General features: G+C 33.5%; 1 protein-coding gene across 2 annotated transcripts in view; it reads left to right on the forward strand.

Moving 5' to 3' along the window:
* The window catches only part of LOC126882402 (GATOR complex protein WDR24), a 53,851-nt gene that overhangs the window by 8,938 nt on the left and 17,847 nt on the right, over positions 1 to 27,066 (forward strand). For both annotated transcript variants that reach the window (XM_050647335.1, XM_050647336.1), the window contains exons 4-8: positions 3,769 to 3,982; positions 5,136 to 5,384; positions 10,018 to 10,217; positions 21,531 to 21,732; positions 25,768 to 25,966. In XM_050647335.1, coding sequence (XP_050503292.1) covers positions 3,769 to 3,982; positions 5,136 to 5,384; positions 10,018 to 10,217; positions 21,531 to 21,732; positions 25,768 to 25,966 — 1,064 coding nt within the window. The remainder of the gene's footprint in view (positions 1 to 3,768; positions 3,983 to 5,135; positions 5,385 to 10,017; positions 10,218 to 21,530; positions 21,733 to 25,767; positions 25,967 to 27,066) is intronic.

Below are 27,066 nucleotides of genomic sequence, written 5' to 3' on the forward strand. Positions count from 1 at the left end.
TATTGACAAGTAGTATCTGATGCATCTAAGGTCAAGTATGATAACTGAAGCTATTACAGGAATTATTGAGTTTGAAAAACCGTTTTTCCCATAGAAAATAGATTTGATCATACTTATGAAGCCTATAACTTAAAAATTCGAATTTTCCCGGATATGAGATATACACTGTTAGATTCGTCTAGAGTCCTTCTACAAACGCTTAGTTATTGGCGCAATTCGTAGGTTGAAATTTTGAGTAATTGTCGAAAAACCAAAATTTTCAAAGTTTAGTTTTTCAGTTTTTTGGCTATACTGAGCCGTGTGTATGTCTGATCCTGACGGCTTAGAAACCATTTGAAAGCTTAACTCGACACTATTGATTTGGTGTATTTGTGGTTCTCCTGTCTCTTCTTGAACCGAAGATATATACCCCCAAAAAATATGCCGTTTTGTACCTACCAAGTCCTATAGCTGGCTTATGGGTGGTCAAAAGTCACAAACTACACCGGTTCTGAATCGGCCCTGACCCCCTCTTCAAACAGAAAAAAAATTCCGATTGGTTTAACTTTTCCACACACATACATACATACATATCCACAAACATTTTCCCCTTTTTAAATACACTGCGCGTCATAGAAAACGGGCACCTTAAAAAATGGGTCATGTTTGATGTCGCGTATCTCCTTAACCTGTTGTCCGATTTAAGTAATTTTTTGAATATGTTATAGCCTTATTCTTTGTCAATATCCCTGTAATAATATTTTTGCTAAACAGGTAAATTTTCATTGTATACCGGGTGTACGAATCAAACTGTGTTTTTTGCTCAAAGTTCGCAACACCCTGTGGAATATCCTAGCATTTATAAAATACTGAAATTAAAACCCAACTATAGCCTCAGGTTTTCTCAACATTTTGTTTTTTGATTCATTGGCTTATGTTGGATAATACAAAAGTTATGTACTTTAACAACTAGTCATGTTCTTCATCAGTATAGGTTGTTTGTAAATAAGTGCGACAAACTTTAAGGGGCAATTCTGCATAAAAAAATAATGACCGTTTGCTTTATAAACTTATGTCCGCAAATGCTTCGTTTACGAGATACGGGATGTTGAATTTTTTTTACAAACTGACGATTTATTTTATTGCCCTAAAACCGGTTGAGATATGCAAATGAAATTTTGTAGGTTCTAAGAGATAGTTATTGCGAATTTTTTGACTTGCAATCAAGAATTTTATAATCAATATTGGCGTGGATACGCGTAATATGAACGATCCTATTACCCGTATGCACGCCAATGGTGAATATAAAATTCTTAATTGTATATCAAAAAATGTGCAATAACTACGTCTTAAAACCCACCAAATTTCATTTGCATATCTTAACCGGTCTTAAAGCAATAAATAAATCGTCAGTTTGTAAGAAAAAATTCAACATCCCGTATCTCACAAACGAAGCATTTGCGGACATACGATTATAAAGCAAACTGTCATTATTTTTTAATGCAGAATTACCCCTTAAAGTTTTTCGCACTTGTTTAGAAACACCCTGTACTGAAAAAGAACGTGGCTAATTGTTAAAGTACCTAACTTTTGTATTATTCAACATAAGCCAATGAATCAAAAAACAAAATGTTGAGAAAACCTGAGGCTATAGTTGGGTTTTAATTTTAGTATTTTATAAATGCTAGGATATTCCACAGGGTGTTGCGAACTTTGAGCAAAAGACAGTTTGATTCGTACACCCGGTATACAATGAAAATTTACCTGTTTAGCAAAAATATTATTACAGAGATATTGACAAAGAATAAGGCTATAAGATATTCAAAAAATCACTTAAATCGGACAACAAGTTTAGGAGATACGCAACCTCAAAAATTACCCATTTTTTAGGGTGCCCGTTTTCTATGACGCGCAGTTTAGAAATTGATTCGTATTTCTGAGCTCGGTAACGTTTGAATGGTATAACCGATTTTCAAAATTAGACATGCGTTGGAAAGGTAATGATCAGTGCTATTAGAAGCCGCAAAGTTCGGACCTAAATTTTCGAAGTTTTTGGGAGTTTTGGGAACGAGAATGAAAAAAAGACGCTAAGTATGAAGGGCCCTAAAATCCAAACCCTTGGACCAAAATGGATGGTTGACATATGAACGGTGAGTCTTTTCCTGAACTTTAAAATGGGAGTTAGCCCAATTTTCAATTCAGTCAGATTTAAAAAATCGAAAATTTCGTGTATATATAGTGTCGCGTGTAGGGGGGTTGTGCGCCACTGGCGAGAACTGCCGTTCTCTGGTAATGTTGATAATAATAATAATAATTTTCAGTTGTTTATTTGTTAATTTATTTGCTGATTTATTTGTCTTTACAGCATCATCAATAGGTACTGAAATTTTTTTATTGGAGTTTTGTGTGACATATTATTCAAATTATCTCTCTCTCTCCTATGGTGCTACAGCCCAAGTTGGGCCCTGACCTCCCCCAGCATCCACCTCCAGTCATTTCTTCCTTGAATGCTCTCCTCTTCTCCAGTTATTCACCCTCGACATTTCTTTAACATTGGTTCTTACTTCGTCTATACACCTCTTCCTTTGTCTTATGGTCATCTACCAAATGGTCATAATATGTCATCATCATCAGTAGCTCGGCAACCCTTTTTGGGTTCTAGCTTGTTCTAGGATTTTCCGCCATTCTGTTCTGTTCCTTGCTTTGTTCTTCCAGTGGGTAATCTCAAGTGTTTTCAGATCTTGTTCCATGTATCTAAGTTTGGGTCTTCCCTTTGGCCTTCTTCCTACTGGTGTTTGCCTCATTATATGTTTTGGTGTTTCGGTCTCCAACATCCGTTCAACATGGCCCATCCAGCGCAGACGTCCGATCTTTATGGATGTTATGACGTCGGGTTATGACCCTCTTATATATGTGTCTAAGGATTTTTCGTTCAAACGTACCTAATAGGTTCTCATCGCTTTTCGACAGTGTCCATGTCTCTGATCCATATATAAGGACCGGTTTTATCAGGGTTTTGTATATTTTGCATTTGGTTTTTCTCGTGATGTAACTTCTTCACTGACATTGTTATCTGCGGCAACTAGTAAACCTAGATATGTAAAAATGTTTACGCTTTCCATGTTATAGTCCCCTATTGTCATAACATGTAAATATTCCAAAAAAAGGCTTTTAGTTTGTTGAATATTCAGAAAGGATTAGATTACCTATACATATTTTTTAGTAAAGTTCAACACTGTAGATTTGATGCTAAAGAATTTTTTTTATTCTTATATTTCAATGTCAACTACTAGTGTATGTATAGTAGAAACGCAAATTGGTCAGAATGCCCATTTTATCAATGTTTAGTATATGAAATTCAATATGTTTTAGTAATTCCAGTAGCCGCTAAAGATAAGAAACATCCCATTAATCATTGTGAATTAGTCGACGGTACAGTTAAAATAGTTAGACAATAAAGATTATGCAAGAGAAATTGAACGTTTTTTCTACTTTTAAGGACAAACAAAGCAAGTTCATTAGCGGACCGAATTCAAAATTATTTTGCATATCATATTTAAAACGTAATTTGGTTAAAACATCTCATTTTTTTGGTAAAAAATTATATTAATTTGTCTGGACTAAATTACAGTTCTGTTTATCCTAGAAGGGATATGTTAATATCTACATTCACACAAGGTTGCCAAACTGAATTTTGTTATATTCAGTGTAAATTTTCAAAGCGATTCCTGTGCCGACTATACTTTATTTGATGCTGCTGGTGCTAATGTAACTTTTTACTCATTTCAGCAACACTGAGAGTGTCAGGGATGTGCAGTTTAGCCCACACAGTCCTTACACATTTTCTGCAGTCTCAGATAATGGTAGTGTTCAATTGTGGGATATAAGAAAACCAGAAAAATGTCAGCAACAGTATACAGCCCACAGTGGGCCTGTATTTGCATGTGACTGGCATCCAGAAGTCACTTGGTTAGCTACAGCTAGTAGAGATAGGACAATAAAGGTAAAAACATGATTACATACTATTTTCTTTTGGCAAACGACCACTGTATTGTATATTTTAGCTGAGTTAATCCATGGGTAACTTAGACCCTCTCTCGCATGGAATCCTGACAAAAATTTAGGTGATTATTAGCTTGTAACGTAAAATCTCTAATCCGGGTAATGCAGAATCCTGTATATTGTATATACCAAAAAATTGGTTCGCAACCATTTAATTCTCTTTTGATTATGGTAGGCGAGCCCAAGCGGGGATTTTTGCAGTTACTCGAGCACGTCAGATTATCACATGGGGAAAAACCTTGTACCTTGTAAATATCTACCATATATTGGCTCTTAATACAGGGGAGTTCGTTAAGGGGGTCCGAAAAAAATCTATCCTTAGAAAAACTCGAAATCGTCAGATTAAGATAGGGTAAGTTAGGTACATACATGCAAAAGAGTGAATATTTCAAAAATATGACGATTTGACGTAAGGAAATGGGCGGGTCACAAAGTTTTACAAAAAAGCGAATATTTCGCTAAATAAACGTCAGATCGAAAAACTAAAATATACGTTTTTAATATTTTTCAAAAATCTATCGAATGATACAAAACACGACCCCCACGTAGAGAGATGGGGGTAAATTTAAAATTTTAAATACGAACTTCGCAATATTTCTCGAAATCAACATCTGATCGAAAAACTGCAAAATACACGTATTCAATATTTTTGAAAAATCTATCAAATGACACTAAACACGACTCCCCCCCCCCCCGGAGGTGGGGGGAGGATTACTTTAATTTTAATAGGAGCCCCCAATTTTTATTGCAGATTTGGATTCTTTACATAAAAATAAGCAACTATTCAAGACATTTTTTCGAATTATGGATAGATGGCGCTATAATCAGAAAAAACCATTGTTGGAAATGGAAAATTAAGTTAAAAAAATGCTCACTTTATGGAAAACTTAACTTTTTTGGTTAAGGACCTACTCTTCACAACCCAATCGGTCCCCATAACGCTCGAGTAACTGCAAATTTAGCATACCTACTTTCCTCCCCTATTATTAGCTTTCACCTAAGTAGATTCAGTAAAAACATTAAGGTGACCATGTAATCTTTAATCTATTTCAGTCACGATAAACTTTATATGTTTTTCATCACACTTTTTATAGGTGTGGGATCTTACCAGCAAACCTACTTTGGAGTACACCATACATACCATAGCATCTATTGGTCATGTAAAATGGAGACCTCAAAGAAAATACCACATTGCAAGTTGTGCCTTGGTGATAGACTGTAGTATAAATGTCTGGGATGTCCGTAGGCCTTACATTCCATTTGCAGCCTTCAATGAACATAGAGAAAGTGCCAGTGGAGTGCAGTTTAGAGGGGATCCTGATATTTTTTTAAGTAGTGGAAGGGTAAGTTCAGTTTATTTGTCATTTGATTATAATATAATTACATATTATGTAGTTTTCAGCTTTTGAATAAATTTCTTTGCAGTGGCTATTAAATTGAAAGAAGAAGGAATATAGTTTCTATTTTTTATTTATAAGATAATCAGGCCTATTCTGTAACTACTTACAAATCGAATAGAAATTAGTCAAATTGAATAGAGGTCAGCAAGTCGGATTTTAATTTGTATTCTGTTACTCATCTTGACCTCTACTCTGCCGTCCTCAAATAAAACGCGGTATATGCAGCCAACTTAAAATCGAGAAATCGGCTTTCAAAGTTTGCACATTTGCGGAAATTTAGCACATACGGCATATTCCAATTTGTTTATTTTGGTAGTAGATAAAATGATACGGCTTTCAGACATTGCAGAAGCATAAATAAGGTCACATAGAAACCACTTATAGCAAAAACTCGATTTTCAATGTTTTTCAACTACCGCCTTTTAATTGAGGACGGCAGTACTATAGAACGTTGGGTAGAAATGGACAGCCTAAGCCTGACGTCACAAAATTGGGAGGAGCTTATGTTGACTCCAAACAATTTTGTTTGTAACGTTAAATGGTCATAAGGAATTTTTCATTTATGAGCTTTGTGTGGCAAAATAAGACTTCATTTAGGTATTTCGTCAAAGAAACGTGTTAATTAAGAGATTTTTATTCGTTTTTGCTTAGGTGGTTTTTATTCCTTAGTGGTTGAAAATAAACATAACCTCAAAACTGTTTACGTTCTAATCATTGCATTAAATTAACTCACCTGGGCAAAAACGGATAAAAATCTCTTAATTGACACGTTTCTTTAACTAAATACCTAAATAAAAAGTCTTATTTTGTCTTTAAAAGGGTAAACCCTGTAGTTGGCTGTATACCTTTGTTAAGACAACGTAGAATGAAGTAAACACTTCTGTTGTATGTAGGTATATAAATTTATTAAAAAATTCTTAAAATTTATCCACAAGGGAGTGGAAGTACAACAAAACGTTTTCGGTCAAACTGACCATCCTCAGTGTAAACGTCCAGTGTACAAGTAATTGAAACTAGCCACTTGAATAGGTGTAAAGTAAAACCTCAAAATAACATTATTGCTACATTATGAGCTGTATAGTAATCGACAATAAGTCGATGTCTTAAGATTAAAGATATATCACATGTGGATGTATGTCATCCTTGCTCGGAATTTGCACAAGGTTGTTGTGATCAGGTGAGAGGTGCAAATTCCGAGCAAGGATGACATACATCCACATGTGATATATTTTTAATCTGAAGACATCGACTTATTGTCGATTACTATACAGCTCATAATGTAGCAATAATGTTATTTTGAGGTTTTACTTTACACCTATTCAAGTGGCTAGTTTCAATTACTTGTACACTGGACGTTTACACTGAGGATGGTCAGTTTGACCGAAAACGTTTTGTTGTACTTCCACTCCCTTGTGGATATATTTTAAGAATTTTTTAATAAATTTATATACCTACATACAACAGAAGTGTTTACTTCATTCTACGTTGTCTTATTTTGTCACACTTGTTCTTATGAGTGTTTAACATTATAAACAAAATTGTTTGGAGTCAAATATATGCTCCTTCCAATTTTGTGACGTCAAGACTTAGGATGTCTATTAGAAATTGATTTCGACTAGACACGCTCTGTCGAGATCACATTTCGACATCGTAATTGGTCTTGACGCTTGCGCATTGACATTATTATTATTGTTTGACGTTTATTTGTTAAAATAAATTAGGGATTTTAGTCTGTGTTGTTATTTATTTAGATAAGTGTATATTTAATTTTTTCTACAACCGTGTTAAAAATGCAATTTTTAGCACTCCATATGAGCGGTAAAAATGCTACTTTAAGGCACTAGTGCTTTAAAATTTTTATGGCACTGCAATTCGTATTGACCGTTTTGATGTAATATCAAAAAAATATAAAAATGGAATGTCAGTCAAGTTCAAGTAAAAGTTTTTGTAGATATTGTCCTATAATTACGTTTGTAGAAAAAATATTGTTGATATGCGTGTTAAAAAGTACATTTTTAAGGCACTCATGTGAATTTCAGAACTCGCTATCGCTCATTCTGCAAACTTTCACATGCGTGCCTTAAACGTGTACTTTTAACACTTATATCATAAATAACTATTATATACCAATAATTATACAGCATCAAGGTTAATAGAAATCATTAAACATTTTAAGAATTGCTACTCTAATTAATTTATTGGTAAAATGTGTAGATTTGAACGTATCTAGTGTGTTTCAAACGAAAAACCAAAATTTTTCTTAGGGTAAAAACCTACTTTTACCGTGCAATAATATTTTATGTTCAGAGATAATACACCTATGTTATTTATTTGCTAAGCAGATGTTTTTTCTTTGGTGTTGGTGTACCCAATCGGCGTTCCACTTGCCATTTTTTATTCTTGTTGTGTTGAATTTATCAAACTTAATCAAAACCATCCAAAATAAACCAAAATTCTTCTTTTTTTGACGAATTCTTCGCACAGAACACTTATTTCACTTTGAAGTGCGGTGTTGCCACCTCCTCTTGAGCGCGTCAAATAGAAGTTGGCGATTTCGACGTACACTGATTACTGTGTAAGTTACGGAATGCCAATCGAAACACGAAAACGACGCGATAGATATTCAACATTCCGATTTCAGGTAATAGTACATTCCTTCACGGTTTTTGCTGTAAATTTTAAAGACCTGCTTGGATTGAAATGAAATTTGACATACGCATAGCTAACATGTCAAAGAAAAAAAAGTGATATGGTGCCGATGTGTGCTTTTGCCCTGGGGGTGACTTTCACCCCATCTCGGGGTGAAAAAATATATGTCCTAGATAAGTCCCGTAATGGATGAACTGACTAATTTTAAGCAACTTTTGTTCTATTGAGTTTTTTCACTAAATCAATACTTTTCGAGTTATTTGCAAGTGAATATGTTCATTTTTCAACAAAATAACCACGTTTTTAGACGGTTTTTCGCAAATAACTCAAAACGTAAGCATTTTGTCGAAAAAAATATTCTTAGCTATAGCCTATAAAAAAGTGAAAAAAAAACGGTATATATATTAGGTCTCTATACCTAGCAAAAGCAGAGTTATAGCGAATGAAAAATAAGTTCAGATTCGAAAAATTCCAAATAGAATAATTATTCAATGTGAAATATCCAAATAATGAAGCATTCTTGGGGAGAACACATTACAACTTTTAAAGTGTTTAAAAAAGCTTTATTTCTGTTTTTATAAAAAAAATTTCTAGCATCAAATGTAAGCAAGTTACGCTCAAAATAAAGTTGGTCCCTTTTGTTTTGGCAAAAAAAAATCAGGAAGATCCCCCACCAATAGCAACTTAAATGAAATTAATCGTTATCGCTTCACAAGTTACATATTTTACTTTTGTTGTGTTTATATGATCTGTAAGTTTCATCAATTCAAAGTGCTTATTTTTGAAAAAATTTGGTTTTAAATTAAATTTTTGAAAATTTTAATTTTGAAAAAAATATTTTTTTTTAAATAACTTAAAAATTATTAGAGGTACCAAAAATCTTAAAAAATAAAAAAGCCGGCTTTACTTTTCTGAATATTTTTTTTTGTTTTTCTGTAAGACAAAAATTCAGCTCTTTCAAAAGCTTCTTTCAAAAATAAGGACTTTGAACCGATGAAACTTACAGATCATATGATCAATATATACGCGAGTAAAAAACTTGTGAAGTGGTAACAATTAAGTTCATTTGAAATGCTAATTAGGTGGTGATTTTCCCGATTTCTTACCAAAAAAAGGACCCAACTTTATTTTGAGCGTAACTTGTTTACTTTTGATGCTAATTTTTTTTTTTAAAAACAAAAATAAGCATTTTTTACACTTTAAAAAAGTTAAGATGAGTTTTTCCCAAAAAAGTGCTTCGTTTTTTGGTTATGGATCGTTAAAATATTCGATTTGAAATTTGACGAATGTGAACCTATTTTTCATTAGCTATAACTCTGCTTCTGCTAGGTATAGTCACCTAATATATACACCATGTTTTTCACTTTTTTACGTGCTATATTTTTGATAAGAATTTTTTTCGACCAAATACTTACTTTTTGAGTTATTTGCGAAAAACCCTTTGAAAACGTGGTTATTTTGTAGAAAAATTAACATATTCACTCGCAAATAACTCGAAAAGTATTAACTTGGTGAAAAAAAGTTTATAGAACAAAAGCTGCTTATAATTATTCATTTTATCCATTTCCGGACTTATTTCGAACATATATTTTTCACCCCCAAAAGTGGGTGAAACTCACCCCTAGGGCAAAAGCACACATCGGCACAATATCACTTTTTTTCTGACTTGTTTGCTATGTGTATGCCAAATTTCATGTAAATCCAAGCGGTTCGTTAAAATTTAGAGGTTTTGCAATATTTTACCTTTAAAGAACGATTAATATTCGACTTGGTCATTTCTGTTCGATTTGTAAAAGTTGCAGAATAGAGCTGAATATTTAACAATTAAAAGTAGAAAGAAGTAGACTAAAAAAGACATTTTCACCACATGCCAATTGTATGATGTCACATTATTATTATCTATATGTTGTATTATTTTGCCTTTTAGGACTCCACTCTCTATCATCACAGTTTCAATGATGCAGCACGACCAGCAGCTAAAGCAAACCCTCAAGGCCTGGCGATTAACAACAGCGGTGAGATCATATTTGCACGGAAATTGAATCAGTTTCCAACTACAGCTGTTACCCCTGTTACTGGTTTGACTACTCCTACTTCATTGGCCAAAGTTACAGTAGGATTAATGAGGTATATTTTGAAATGAGGTAAAATGTTTATTTTGAAATCAGATCTGTATACACAGGAAATATCAAGTAACTTTAGATAGTAAACAAAAAAATGACTTAATGACCTTACCTATATTAAGTTTAGTTTTTAGAGTTATCTGCAGTCGGAAAAATGAAATAATACCCATGAACGATCACATCAATCACTTATGTTGTATTTGCTGTCCTTTTCTATAAATAACAAGCGATTGTTATAGAAAAAGACAGCAAATACAAAATATGCGATTTATGTGATCATTCATGGGTATTCTTTCATTTTTTCGACTGTATGTGTTCTATTGTTTTTTCTTTCATTCATCATCATAAGTGGCTCGACAATCCGTTGTGGATCTTGGTCTACTCGCAAAGAAGCCGCCACTCCTGTCGATTCTTGGCTAGTGATGTTAATTATAGTTACTTTCGATTATTCGTTGCAAATCGTTACTTTTTTTATAAAGTAATCATTTAAAGTATTCGTTACTTTGATTACTTTGATTACTTTTGTTACTTTTGTATTTGAATACAGGTAATCATATCGATAATAGCATTTCTCAGTATTTCGAATAAGCGTTGATTGATAAATACGGAAAGATACGAAAGCCTATGCATTATTTTGTTGTCTTTAAAACCTGCCCGTATAGTGGCGCGCCTAGCTTAAATTTATTGGAACTAGCCTTAGAGGGAAGTGTAAAATTCTCCCTACTCAAGGAACTAGCCAAGAACAAGCGGTTATTTTACGTGGCCCGTATTCAAAATTTTAACGCAGCAGTCACTATCATATTAATCTGTATTAATTTTTTTTGTGTTTGTTTCTGCAAAAATGTTGAAAATATAAATTGACTATAGAGTTTTTTTTTCACTAGTCTTGACCTCACAAGTAAATAAAAAGTAGGTTCTTATTATTTGTCAAATTCAAAATTGAATATTTCTACATGAAATAACCAAAAAATTAAGAACTTTTCGGGGAAAACTCATCATAACTTTTTTAAAAAGTTTAAAAACAGCTTTATTTTTTTTGAGTTTCTAGTATCAGAAGTAAACAAGTTGCGCATAAAATAAAGTTGATCCCTTTTTTTGTAAAAAAAATGCTTTTTCACGCTTTTTTAAAACTATCTTTTACAAAGAAGGACCAACTTTATTTTCAGCGTAACGTGCTTACTTTAATGCTAGAAACTTATCAAAAAGGGAAAAAAATGTTTTATATAAATATGACATATGAAGTCGTAGACCCAGTAAAAGCAGAGTTGTAGCTAATGAAAAGTAGGTTCTTATTATTTGTCAAATTCAAAATTGAATATTTCTACATGAAATAACCAAAAAATTAAGAACTTTTCGGGGAAAACTCATAACTTTTTTTAAAAAGTTTAAAAACAGCTCTATTTTTTTGAGTTTCTAGTATCAGAAGTAAACAAGTTGCGCATAAAATAAAGTTGATCCATTTTTTTTATAAAAAAAAATGCTTTTTTACGCTTTTACAAAAAAGACCAACTTTATTTTCAGCGTAACGTGCCTACTTTAATGCTAGAAACTTTTTTAAAAACAAAAACAAAGCTTTTTTAAACACTTTAAAAAAGTTGCGATGAGTTTTCCCAGAAATGTGCTTCATTTTTTGGTTATTTCACGTTGAAATATTCGATTTGGAATTTGACGAATAAGAACTTAGTTTTCATTAGCTACAACTCCGCTTCTACTGAGTATAAAGACTTTATACAGACTTTTTTTTAAATTTTTTATAAACTACATTTTTATTGAATACTTTTTTCGATAAAATACTTACTTATTGTGTTATTTGCGTAAAACCGTCTAAAAACGTGTTTTTTGTTTGTTAAAATACGAACATATTCACTCGCAAATAACTCAAAAATATTAGCTTAGTGAAAAAACTCAATAGAACAAAACTTGCTACAATTAATCAGTATATCCACTTGATAGATACTAGATAGTATTAGACTTATTGTTATTATAGCTACAGCGTTATACAAAGTGGATTTAGAAAGTCCACATCTACATTAGACAACCTAGTGGATATTGAATCTGTAATTCATGGGTCATTTGGATGTGATCAAGTATGCTTGGCTTATGGCTATCTTTTATTATATTTTATAATGCGTGCCATTTGGGGATTAGATATAAGAATTCTATTAAGTTGGTCAATTCCAGGAAATATAAAATTTATTAGTAAGTTCCTATATAGATGAAACTTATTCGAATAGATAACGTTCTTTTAGACTCAAAAATCCAATTAAACGATATTCCTCAATGGTCTACTCGTTGCACTTTTCCTTATTGCCATCAATGACATCGCTAAATCACTTAACCCACTAGTCATTTAGAAATTAGAGAATTGGTCGAACACTACTGGCCTAATTTTACATTACAAGCACATTATACTACCAAAAATCTACCTAAAGAATTTCTTTTTCTACTTTTTCTTTTATATAGGCAGTACTGACTGTTTTTCTTCAACGGTGCCTTTCATTATGTCCCTAAATTGTCATTCCATCTTTTTCTTGGGCGTCCTATACCTACTTTTTCGGCCTAACGGTGACTTGTCCCTGGCTATTCTTACTATCCTTGATTCAGACATCCTGCTTATGTGTTGATTCCACTCTTCTTTTCTATTCTTTACCCAGGTATTTATATTGTCTACCCCACATATGCATCTAATTTCCTGACTTCTTACCCTATCCCGTAGTCCTTTTCCAGCAATGCTTCTTAAGATCTTCATTTCGTTGGTCTCCAGACGTCTTTGTATTTTGCTTGCATCTGGTCTTGTTTCGGCAGTGTAAGTCATAACTGGTCTAATACCTTCAGTCAAATGACTTATATATTCGGTCCTGTGTTTCCACTCTAAGATGTTTGTTTTTCCAAATTGTGTCGTTTAGGCATCCGGCCGTTCTACTGGCTTTAATTATTAGTCTTTAACCTCTTCTTCAATATTATTGTCGGCTGATAGATTAATTCCCAGGTATTTACTTTTATTGTCTAAGTCCAATTTGCATCTTATTGGTTCTTTGGATATTACTAAGCTTTTTGTTTTTTGGGTATTTTCATATTCATTTCTTTTGCGTTAATGTTGAATTCGTGCAGTAATCTTTGTAGGTCGTCTTCGCACTCTGCTTCTAACACGCTGTCATCAGCGTAACAGAGTATTTTTATCTCTTTATCGCCCATTTTTTACCCTCTTTTTTTCTTCACTTGTTCTATTATTGCATCCAGCGTTATGTTAAACAGTAGAGGGCTTAGTGAATCTCCTTGCTTGATTCCTGTGTTTGCTTCTATATGGGTTCTGTTATTATTCCATTGACTTTCATTCCTATTTTATTTCGTACTTAAATGTTTTCTATCAGTTTTATAATATCCAGTGGTAAATTTCTTTCATATAGTAGGTGTATCACATCTTTTAATTGTATTCTAGGTAACATCCATAAACTACGTCTTAAAAATTTTGAAGTTTTTAATACCCTCCCCCCCTTCCGTCGTAAAACGTCGTTTACAGTTGACCCCCCTCATACCGACGTCGCTATTGCAACTCAAGACCCCCCTTTTTAGAGATTTTTTTAAAATTCAATGTTATTTCTGGATTTTTTAAAGTTAGCTCTCCAAGTTTATTTACGAATGTAACCAAATCAGTATTACTATGTAGCTCATTAATTTCCGCGTACTTTTTTCTCTCAATTCACTGTACAACTAATAATTAGCTTTACTGGGACAAAAGACAACACTTTTATCGGAGTTCCTATGCTTTCTTAATTGCATCATATAAATCTTAATATTTATTTTGTTTTGATTTCGATGCCATTTCTTTTATTAAGTATAAATAGATACAATGTACTAACTAAATAGAATAGAATATTTTATTTCTATTCATTCTTGTCGAATTGTTTCTCACAGAGTATTCAGTAAATACGTGAACAGTTTAATATTGATTGCTTCCAGATGTTGTTCTGAAAAGAAGCGTTTGTGTAAAGACATACAACAATGTTTTATTGTTTTGGGGTCTGTATAAAACTGCTAGCAATATTATTAAGGCTGTGAGTGATAAAAACAAAATGAAAAGTATGCGATAAAAATAATATACTAATTTTTTTTAATTCTAAAATAGGATATATTTTTTATATTCGTGAACTTCAAACGACGTCGGATGTGCACTCATGGCCCCCTCCCCCTGTCGTATACCGTCGTAATAAGCAAAGTCTCCCCCTCACCCTTTTCAACGACGTAGTTTATGGATGTTCCCCTATCAAACGCTTTCTCTAGGTATATAAAACAGAAAAACCCTCGCTTGTTATATTCTAATGATTTTTCCGCTATTTGTCTTATCACAAAAACTGCATCGTTATGATCTTCCACTTCTAAATCTTTGTTGTTAAACCGATATATTTATGCACGCCATTATTTTCTTCATCAGTATTTTTGTTGTGAGTTTCAGTATAGTGCTCCGTAAATTTATCCCTCTATAATTACTGGGGTCTGCCCTATCACTTTCCTTAAATAACGCTATCATCTGAGTGGTACTCCATTCTACTGGAATTCTTCCTGTATTTATTATTTTACTTATCAGGATATTCAGTTCTTTGTAAAGTCTCTCTCCTCCGTATTTTAAAAGTTCATTAGCTATTCCATCTTTCCCTGGTGCTTTTCGATTTTTCATTTGTTTTAAGGCGTTCGTTATATCTCCCTCTTTAATTTCTGTTTGCTCATCCGATTCTAATCCTGGTTTTCCAATTCTTCATGATTAGCTGTTTGATACAGGTTTTCTAGGTAAGTTGTCCATGTATTTGTATCAATATGTTTTACTTCTATCAATTCCTTCATCTCTGCTGTTTGACCTCTTATCATTTTCCACATTTCCTTTTGCATCCCGTATAAGTCGTGCTCCATCTCTTTTGAAAATGCTTACCAATGTTCTGTTTTCTTCCTTCTTACTATTGAGTTTAACTCATTTCAAACTCTTTTATATTCTTCATATGTTTGTCTCGTTCTTTTGAATTTGTATTCTAGCTAGATTTTCTTTTTTTCTTGGCATGTTATTTTTATTTCTTCACAGATCCATGGTGTTCTCCTTTTCTTTCGTATATCTTTACTTATCTTACGTTCTCCAAGTGCGTCCGTTGCTGACATTTTGATATTATCTCTAATCTTCCTAAAACTTCTTCTATGTCTTCATCTGGTGTTATGTAGTTTTCGTTCAGTACTTTTTGCAGTCTTTTTCTGGTATAGATCTCGTGTTGACAAGTCTTGTAGCTGTTCTACCTTTATTCTTGTCTCACATTCAATAGGGTCTTTTTTCCTGTTTTTTTTTTTTTTGTAGATGTATTCTGATTTTTCCAAGTGCTAGGTTGTGATCACTTCCGATATTAGCTGCACTTAAACATCTTATGTCTAGTACTTGAGAATGATGGATGTTTCTGTTTTTCAATATATAATCAATATCCGATCTGTGTGCTCTTGTATTTTTAAATGTATATTTTTGTTGATCTTTGTGTCTGAAGAACGTATTGTTTATTCGAAATTCGTTCTGAGAGCAAAAGTTAATAAGTAGTTCCTAAAGAGTTTACAATAAATTATTCAGAATTGATTAACTTCTTGGGAATAAAACTGGATAATCGTCTATCTTGGTAAGACAATATACACTCACTCCGACTGTCAGCTCAAACGGGCTCAACTTAATGAAAAATATCTCTCATAAACAATGGTATGTCGACTTCCAAACTCTTATGACTGTTCACTAAAAGTTGGGTTTCAACCTGCGATACAAACAATACGCTAAAGTGTTACGTTTGGCTTGTTCTCTTGTATGGAATAAAAGCATGGATAATAAAGGCCAGCTCCTAACAAACTTGATTTTGAAATGAGGTGCCTGCACCGAATGCTTAAAATATCATGGACATAATTAGGGACATATTGCGAGGAGAACGATATACTTGTCGGCAACTGGAACTCGAAGGAAACATAGAGGGTAAGAGAGGTCTAGAAAAAGATGTCATGGCTGGGTAATATTCGCCAAATGATATTAATGAAATTATTCTTAATAGAATAATGTAATCGTGACTATCTAATATCTCACCTGACAATACAATGCACGGTGGACGCCTACGCAGAAATACACGGCGCCTTTAAGAAGTAAAGTTAATAATAAATAATTCAATAATTATACTTATATTAGTCACTATTTTCCCCCTAACTCGGAAAATATCGACCGCACGAAAAAACTTGGAAGAAATTGTAGGAAATCGCGATTGCAACAATTTACGAGTCCTTACCATTTTTCTCTCGAAGAGTTTAAAGTGGCCGAGCGGGTTACTAAGTCAATTTCATTTAAGTAAATACGGTTGCAATATCTCCAACAAAATATACAATCATCAGAAGAGACTGTAATTAACGAAAATAACTACCTAATTTTTTATCGAGATTATGAGGCAAATAAGAAATTTACAATATCTAAAATCACCTAGTGAGTATTTTTCTCGTTAAATAAATTTTTTATTAAATAAATTATATTATTATATAAAATTATTAAATAAACTTTAGAATATTCAATGATTTGTTTCAAGAATTCAAATTAAAAGACAAGTTACAACTACAATTATTATTCTTGCTAATTTAAAAACGAGTTTTTAGAAAGTAATACATAGGTACACTCCAATAATTATTTTAAAGATTGCCATTGTTATCGTTGAATGAGAACTCAAATTTAAATGCATCAAAAGAAATAAATAATTTTTATTATAATCCGTTCGACCCGACCGACCCCAAATTCCGATAACCAAAGCTACCTGAATACGTCTCATCGTTGTCTCAGGTAAATTCATTCTCGCACCTAGAAAGCTGCTAACGCCATCTATTTCTAAAACCACTGGTGTCGTACATAAACGCTCATTTAGTTTCGTATCTTCCAGTATATTTATCAGTCAACGGTATAAGTATACGATACGATATAACGACCTTCACCGATCTATTTAATGGATAGAAATTAAATATTATGTAATTGTTCTGTCATTGCTCCTCCACAATATCAGTAATCTCGAGTAATCTGTTTGCATCAATTAAGTGCCAAAACCAAACCTTCGAAACTCTAGATGACGTACCTTAGCAGTAACCCTGGGCACCCAGGTGCTTCGGAGGTCGGTTCTGATTGCAAATTCGTGTTCAGTGACCCCCAAAAACCCCGAAATAAGAAAATCTGGCCCTTAATATACTGATTTTACCATGTTTATGCATTTTTCGATGCGTTTTATACATTTTAAAATGTAATGCATTTCCACCTATTTTTTTATTGTAGACTTTTTTCCAGACGTCATCCTAATCTTAAATACAATTCAAAAAGTTGCAAGTCTCTATGTACTTACTATATTTAAAAATATATTTATTCGTGTGTTTTTAGTGTTAAATGCCCTGGTCTAATAAAAACAATGCCATACCTACATGTAAAATTAAAGTTGACGATCATTGTCTAGAAATATCATTTCTACCTATTTTCCGGTCAATCTAAGCTATTTTTTTCTAGGCCTGATAGATATTGTGTATTTATTATAAAAATCTAATGTGTCGCACTTTTATTTTCAAAAGAACTAACATCTGTGAATTTATGTGAATTATCTACCTCGACATATCGTGTTTCTGGGTGCATGCTTTGTTAAATGATATACCTCCCTCTGTTTCAGCTACTTCTTAGAGCTCTGTAATCCTGTAAAACTCTTCATAGCCTTCGCCCTTCATAGATAAAATTTTAGTTAACTGTACTGATACCGAACACTCGTGGAATACCGGTCCGACTTCGATATCAACCGATTGTAGATACAATACTCAAAATCAAAATAGGTACTCGCTCTGATACGATTGGTACGAAGTAATCAGAGTAATCAAAGTAACGATTTACCTCTCTGTATAGTAATCGTTACTTTCGGTATTCGTAAGTAACGAGTAAAGAACGCCTAACCTTTGGATCGAAAGTTCCGAATGGTAGTGAGTTCGAATCTCACCAGGGTCAGAAATTTTTTCATTTATTATAAATTAATAAATGAAAATAGTTTATGTCCTTGTGGTATCGGTACTCACCGGAGGGACCGCAGACGTTCGGATACAATTAGCGTCTCTTTGCAAAGACAATGACGTTGACTTTGCAAAGTAACAAGACACTTACTCAACACACACACTACACATTACACCTGAGTTAGTGATAAGTTATTCAATTACGTGGCTAAAGGTTCTAGTTCTAAACCAAGGCCAAAATCGGAGAAAAAAAAAATCAGCACTTTGAGATAAGGTCCACGTTTCAGCCCCATATATCAAAACCGGTCTTATTAGTATCGTTCGCGGTAACGATTCCGTACTTGTCCAGGACAACTTCGCATGCGCACTTTAAAAAAGAGCGTTCTCTTTTTTAAAGTGCGCATGCGATTTTTAAAGTGCGCATGCGAAGTTGTCCTAAACAAGTACGGAATCGTTACCGCGAACGATACTATTATGGTAGGGGAGCAAAGTATGCTAAATGTGCAGTCACTCGAGCGCTTTGGAGACCTATTGGGTTGTGAAGAGTAGGGCCTAAAATCAAAAAAATTTAAGTAACATTTTCCATTTTAGTGAGCGCTTGCCATTTTTTAATTTAATTTTCCATTTCCAACAATCGTTTTTTCAGATTATAACGCCATCTATGCATAATTCGAAAAAATGTTTCGAATAAAAGTTACTTATTTTTTCGTAAGGAATCCAAATCTGCAATAAAAATGGGGCTCCTATTTAAGATTTTAAAGTAATCCCCCACCCCACCTCCGTGGGGGGCCGTGTTTGGTACCATTCGATAGATTTTTTAAAAATATTAAATAAGTGTATTTTACAGTTTTTCGATCTAATGTTCATTTCGCGAAATATCGCGGGATTCGTATTTAAAATATTAAATTTACCCCCCACCCCTCTCCGTGGGAAGTCGTGTTTGGTATCATTGGATAGATTTTTAAAAAATATTGAGCACATATTTTTTAGTTTTTCGATCTGTCATTCATTTCGCGAAATATTCGCTTTTTTCTTGTGAAACTTTGGGACTCGCCCATTTCCTTCAGATTTTTGGCTCAGATCGTCAGATTTTTGAAATATACACTCTTTTGCATGTACTTAACTTACCTTATCTTAATCTGACTATTTCGAGTTTTTTAAGAATAGATTTTTTTTTCGGACCCCCCTTAACGAACTCCCCTGTGTTAAGAGCCAATATATGGTAGAGGTACATATGCAGGGTACCAGGTTCCTCCCCATATGATAATCTGACGCGCTCGAGTAACTGCAAAAATCCCCGCTTGGGCTCCCCTACCATTAAGGTCTTGTATATATTGAGCTTCCCTGCGCGTTTTATATTTTTATTGTTTAAATGTGTTCCGTGGTGTGGTGGCTGCTTGTGTGAGCTTATTGACCACGGAAACAATTAAATGAAATTAAAATAAATGTAAAAACAACAGTCAATAATATATTACAAACACGTAAGTGTTTGTTATTCTTTTTTCGAGCGAGGGTTTTATGACCGACCGGACTGCCAGCTGTGTATCGACTGAACTAGACCACAAACACTAATCTGTCATTATGTGGTTCTACCATATGGCCAGACAGGCGACAATTTATTAGATCTGGTGTTTTTAAAACTGCAAAGGCATTTTACCTGAAATAGGGATATATTTCGTTTCTTAAAACTTAACAGGCCCTTCTATGCATATGGTTTGTATATTAGGAACGAAACACATGTGAATTTTAAATGACCCATATTATTTCGTTTAGAAAGGAAAGTTAATATTTAAAATTAGCAATTAAAAAAATAGTAAAATATGTAGTAATAGAAACGTGTCGCCATAAATGTTTGTGAAGACCGTGAACAGTTCTGTTTGCTATTGCTATGCGTCTTTTTATTTCGTCGCTTGTCGTGTTTATTGAGTTTACTAGCTATCCAAGATATGTGAATTTCTTGACTTGCTCAAAGGTATGATTGTTAATTTGAATTCTCTGTTGGATATTTCGGGAGTTTTTAGAAACCAACATATATTTGGTGTTTTCCTCGTTTACCACAAGTCCTAATTGACTTGTCGCGTCCGCAAGCCTTGTAAAACACTGCACCATGTCTCTCATACTTCTGCCCACTATAACTATATCGTCAGCGAATGCGAGAATTTGCGTCGATCTATTAAAAATAATTCCATTCATTCTAATATTTAATTTTCTGACTGCCTTTTCCAAGGCAATATTAAAGATGAGACACGCCAGCACGTCACCCTGTCTTAGATCATTATTAGTGTCAAATAACGTAGAGTTTTCTCCTTGAATTCTAACGCACGAGCTTACGTTTTGCATTGTTAGTTGGGTCAACTTAACTAACTTAGGTGGGATTTCTAAGTCTCTCATTGCATTATATAATGCAGTTCTTTTAACACTGTCATAGGCTGCTTTGAAGTCGACGAAGAGATGGTCGGTTATATTCTAGTTTTCTAGAATGTCTTTCATTACATTCAATATTTTTCTTCTTGTTACTGTTCCTTGATGTTTTATAATCTCTTCTAACTAGATTGGTCTTTCTACGTTTTCTCGCGACTCCGCTCACTAGCTTGACCTATTTCAGTTTTTGCTAAGCTTGATCCGGGTTTCCTAACTATTTTCAGTAAAAAATACCAGGTTTTTTGTAAAAGGTATATTTTAAAATACCCTAAAGAAGGGTCACAATAATACAAAACGTTTTCGGATTAAGAAATCTATCATCAGTGTTCTAAAAGCCCTAAAATTAAGTATAACCTAATTCATTGAGAGAAAAGTTAAAAATTGACAGAGGTTTTAAAAACAAGAGGTCATACTTACAAAAATTGCATGCCTGAGCCACCAAAATGTATTGGGTAAAAACCATTTAAATGTAAGCGATTGTTGTTTTACATATTTATATACATAACAACATAATCGTTTACATTTAAAGGGTTTTTACCTAATACATTTTGGTGGCTCAGGCATGCAATTTTTGACTTTTAGAACACTAATGATGGATTTCTTAATCCGAAAACGTTTTGTATTATTGTGACCTTTATTTAGGGTATTTTAAAATATACCTTTTACAAAAATCCTGGTATTTTTGTGAAATATGGTATACAGCCAGCTACAGGAAGTTTATTTTTCTCGTGTATTTTCAGTAGTTCATCTTCGGAAATATGGCCTATTATGGATCCAATTTCATAGTTCTCTCATATGACTGAGACAGTTTAGCCTTTATAATCTCAAAAATGTTTATGACACCATATATGGGTCGCCATTTACATCATTTTGTTTCTAGGAAAATATCGACAACACAGGCAATAGACCAGTTCCATCATGCAGCCAGTATGTTGCAGCACTTCTTCCATGTCAAAGAAATGGTGAACTATGAATCCCAAAATATTTTAGCTCTGGCTAAGAATTATGTACTGCATGGTAGGAGTATATCAGAACTTTGTGAGCATAATTCAGCTGTAGCGAGAGAGTTTGGAAAACCGCATGTAAGTATGATAAGATGTTTATAATGGTATAAATATTAGTGTGTTACTTCGTCATATACCTAACTATAAGTTTAGAGTGGTGGAGAGCATATATGTACCGGGTGGTGAATCGTAAAACGGGCCATAGGAAACTCAATGTAAAATTCTAAACTGTTGAATTCCTGCTTCCCTAATTATTTTACATCAAAAGTCATGAGAGAATATTTGTAGAGAATTGAAATCTGTATTAAAATCAAAAGTTAAAATTGTTCTACGATTTAAACGCATTCCAAAATTTTGAAAAATGTGATACATTTGCCACAGTATGTATGTGTGTAAAAGTTTGAGGATAAAGAGACTTGGTGGTGGTCAAACGAAGTACAAGGAAAAATAAAAGAGAAGAGAAAATTATATAAAAAGTGGCAAGAAACCAGATCCGACACAGATCTTCAAAACTATATGGTGGCGAAAAAGGAAGGGAAAGTAGCAGTAGCAAAAGCCAAAGCAGAAGCGTATTCAAACCTATACGATCAACTTGATACCAGGAAAGGCGAAACGAAGATATATAAAATAGCCAAACAGAGCAAAGAAATGAAAAGATTTTAATCAGATTAGATGTATCCGAGATGAAAATAATAAAATACTAGTTCACGAAAGGGATGTCAAAAAGAGATGGAGAAAGTACTTTGACAGCTTATTAAATGAAGAATTTGACAGACAGCCTGTAGAGTCAACGGAGACAGTAGCAGCAATGGTCACCAAAATAACCAACGAGGAAGTGGCTCAAGCGCTTCAAAAAATAAAGAAAGGGAAAGCGGTAGGACCAGATGATATTCCTGGGGAAGTATGGAGAGCATTGGGAGAGACAGGAACAAGGTGGCTAGCAGGTCTATTTAATAGAATTATGGAATTTGGACAAATGCCAGACGAATAGAGAAGCAGTATACTGGTACCTGTTTACAAAAACAAGGGAGATATGTACAAACTACAGGGCTATAAAACTGCTTAGCCACACCATGAAAATAAGGGAAAGAGTAATTGATAGACGGATACGTGAAGAGACCGAAATATCCGAGAATCAATTTGGCTTTATGCAGAGTAGATCAACAACAGATGCAATTTTCATTATAAGGCAGTTGATGGAAAAATACAGGAGTAAAGAAACAAACGCTCATATGGTATTCATTGATCTTGAGAAAGCATATGATAGAGTTCCTAGAGAGATTCTGTGGTAGGCACTCAATAAGAAAGGAGTCCCTAGTGAATATGTAAAGATTGTGAGTGATATGTATGAGGGAGTAACGACTAGTGTTAGGACAGGTGTGGGAGAGACTGATAAATTTCATGTGAAAGTAGGATTGCACCAAGGCTCTGTGCTTAGTCCGTATTTATTCTCATTAGTTTTGGACCAGATAACAGCGAAACTACAGGGTAACATTCCATGGTGCTTAATGTATGCTGATGATGTCGTGTTAGTAGGAAATAGTGAAAGAGACTTGGAACAAAAACTGGAACAGTGGAGACAAGCTCTGGAGGAAAAAGGTTTAAAACTTAGTAGGACAAAAACAGAGTATTTGGAATGTTCATTTAAAGATGGAGCTACTACAAATAAAATGGTATCTTTGGATGGTGAAATGATTGTGAAAAGCAATAGTTTTAAGTACCTAGGATCGGTATTACAGAGTAATGGAAAAATAGATGCAGATGCATGCAGTAGAATTAGGGCTGGATGGATGAAGTGGAAAGAAGCGAGTGGTGTGTTGTGTGACAGAAAAATTCCAATGAAGCTGAAGGGAAAATTTTATAAAACAGTCATAAGACCGGCTATGATGTACGGAACTGAATGTTGGGCAGTGAAAAAGAAAGAGGAACAACGAATGCATGTGGCGGAAATGAAAATGCTTAGATGGATGAGTGTAGTGACAAAGAAGGATAAAATTAGAAATAAGTATATTAGGGGAAGTCTAGGTGTGGCACCAATTGATGCCAAAATGAGAGAGCATAGGTTAAGATGGTTTGGTCATGTTCAACGTCGAGACGTTAATCACCCAATACGAAGAATAGCTGAAGTGCAGATTCCTGGAAGGAGTAGGAGAGGAAGACCAAAGAAGACCTGGGGGGAGACGATAAGGCAGGACATGTTGGTAAAGGGGATTAACATTGATATGACCCAAGATAGAATTGTGTGGAGAAATGCAATTAGAGAAGCCGACCCCGCATAGGGATAAGGCAAAGAGAATGATGATGAGGTATGTGTGTAAAAGTTAGGCCACACGTTACTATTTAATTGACAGTGCTCACACCATTGACTGAATAAAAAATCTTTATTATTAATACTCTCTCCGCAACTGAGGGTAATCAACTGTATTGTTTTTAAACAACAAATGATAAAATAAAAATATTGACAGTTCAAAAATGTGAAAATAATAACTTCATTGTGACACATTATTGCACTGTGTGTGGCCTAATTTTGGGCTGAAAATCTGAAAAATTATTACATTTTTACAAAATTTTGCAATATGTTTAATTCGTAGAACAATTTTAATAATTGTTTTCAATACAGATTTCAATCCTTTACAAATAGTTTCTAATGTATTTTAATGTAAAATAATTAGGGAAGCAGGAATTCAACAGTTTAGAATTTTACATTGAGTTTCCTATGGCCCGTTTTCCAATTCACCACCCTGTATACAAAACAGTGAATAGACTGGTGCTCATGTATGGGTGTAAGACGTGGACGCTGACAAAAGCAATGGAAAGAAAACTAGGATGAAGGTCAAACAGATGTATAGGGCTAGCGACGTGATGTAGTCCAAGAGATTAAATCCCAAGGTCTAAGCTGGGCAGACGATGTTCATAGATTCTCTAATAACCGCTTTGCTAAATTAATCTGGGAGGAAGCTCCGGTAGGAAGAAGGCCCTTAGGACGGCCACGATTGCGATGGTCAGATTTAAGAACGATCAGGCTACCCACTGACCAAACTAGCATGGACTACCGTTCGAGATTGAAGCGAGTTGTGCAGTCAGCCAAGACCCACTCCGGGTTGTAGTGCTACGAGAAGAAGAAGAAATGGTGGAAAAAAGGTTAGACGTGAGTTAGAGTCAAGATATTACTGCTCTGTGACATTACTAAACACCTGTATAAACTTTTCAATAAATCATTTTTAAACAATACCAAACCACTTATGTGGTTCAATAGTATATTGTGTTAATGTACAATAGTATATTGTGTAACAAGTGCAGAAATTACCTTTCTGTACGTGTTACACACTATACTTTTTCTACAACCACATATTTTGCTAAAACTAAAAATCACAATTTCCAATCGAAGATTTATTATAACAATAGATTATAAATTTTAAACTGTGTTTAATTAATACTAATCAATTTAAATTCCTTATACCTAAACACATTACACAGAAATCAGTTAAAAAATTAATGCACTACCTTAATTTGTTTGAATTTGTTTAAACTATTTTAAATAATATAATTGTTACAAAATAATGTCACATTTGACGTTATATTTATGCAGTCACGGATTTCCACCAGACCTACTTCATTCGACGTCTCTTGCACAGGTTGCTAAATCGTTATTGGTTAATTGATAATTATAAAATGTTTATTAAGAATAAAATTGTAAAATAAAACAGTTGTAACATCCATAATTTAATTTCTATTCGATAATTAAGTATAATAATTGTCTTACAGGTTATATTTGTCTACACTTTAACCACCGATGTAAACAGAATATATAACGTTACTCAGAATGAGGTAGTCTACTGTGCAGAAAAGGTTCTGCACACCAATGTCATATATCTTATACTGTGAGAAAATATCAACTTTGTTAACATAAAACTGTGCAGAAAAGTGCGTTTTGAATAGTGGTTGTAGAAAAACTTAATTTTCCATTCTACAATTACTGAACGAGATATTTTGGAATAGTTTTTTCTTGTATTTTACACCACCCAAAAAGGGATGGGGAAATTCTAACAATTTTTAAAAAATAAATGATTTGTGAAGGGATGAATGAGATTAATGTTTTTTCTTTCTTCATAGATATCTGTGATTTGGAAAATTATCAAGACCATGTACGGAGAAGAATTTATGCAGAATTCCATAAATTCCGGAAGTTCAAACCGAGAAGACGTTCCTCACAGTAATATGAATAATTTATCTTCGACAGTTATGCAGATGGATACCAGCATCAATACTATCAATACCATTAGAGATTTAGAGGCTGAACAAAAATCTAAGGGTGAGTGTAAATGTTAATTACTTCAAATTTGTATTTAATATACATACTCGATTACTTTATGTGCAATTTACAGTTTTGTTTACAATGATAGTTAGTTATCACTTAGTTAGGGAACTTACACATTTTTTTATTACATGATAATGTTCAGTTTTGTTTAAAAATGAGATTTCCAAAATTTCACGCTTCAAAAATTCATAATAACTTAGAAATACAAATTTAAAGTCTTCTGCGGTATAAAATAGTTCAAACGACCCGTGACGTCACATAGTTTTATTATATTGTTATAATTATGGTTATACTTAGGTATATTCTTCTTCTCCTTCTTTAATTTATTGGCCTCCATCTACTTGGGTATTTAGCCAGCTCATCGTCGCGGAATAAAGGAAATATATTTATATTATAATGACATTTACCGTATGTCATTATAATAATATATACCACTTTGTTGAGATGTGAGATTGATACAGTTTTTGAAGGAAAGGAAAGAAGGTTTACTATGGAAAATAAAACCATTTTGTGAAAGTACAAGTTTTCTATGAATAGTTCAAACGAAGAAAAACACTTGTGACGTCACATAACTGTATTTTCTACTGACGTTTATAATGTCTCATTTAAAATTATATACAATTTTGTTTACTTTATTGGTATAGAATGTAAACATATAATCGGATGACGTCACGACGCGTTTTGGGCTGACTGGTATACAATTGAGTCCACGAGTCTTTAACCGTGCGTCATTAATACATGGCGAGATAAAACACATATTTGATAACTCAAATTTTAACCCGTAATAGGAGCAGTAGCTACTTACTATCACTTGCTGTTGCGTTTAGTACATTTCAATTTCCGACTTATCATCGACTTATTTCGTATGCTTTAAATGATGACGCACGGGTAAAGACTCGTGGACTCCACTGTAATTTGAATTTTTAATCGTCTTTAGCGGCCAAACGAAAGACAAAAAAAACTTTTTTATCGTTGATACATGTTTTAAATTATGTTCTGTTGTGATTTATAACATTTTTTTTTAATTTAAAATTTTATGCAAGTTCCCTATTAGGTGATGCTCCAATTAATTTGCACCAGACGTTACTTGTTCT

Source organism: Diabrotica virgifera, chromosome 3 (genome assembly GCF_917563875.1).
Source record: "Diabrotica virgifera virgifera chromosome 3, PGI_DIABVI_V3a".
NCBI lineage: Eukaryota > Metazoa > Arthropoda > Insecta > Coleoptera > Chrysomelidae > Diabrotica > Diabrotica virgifera.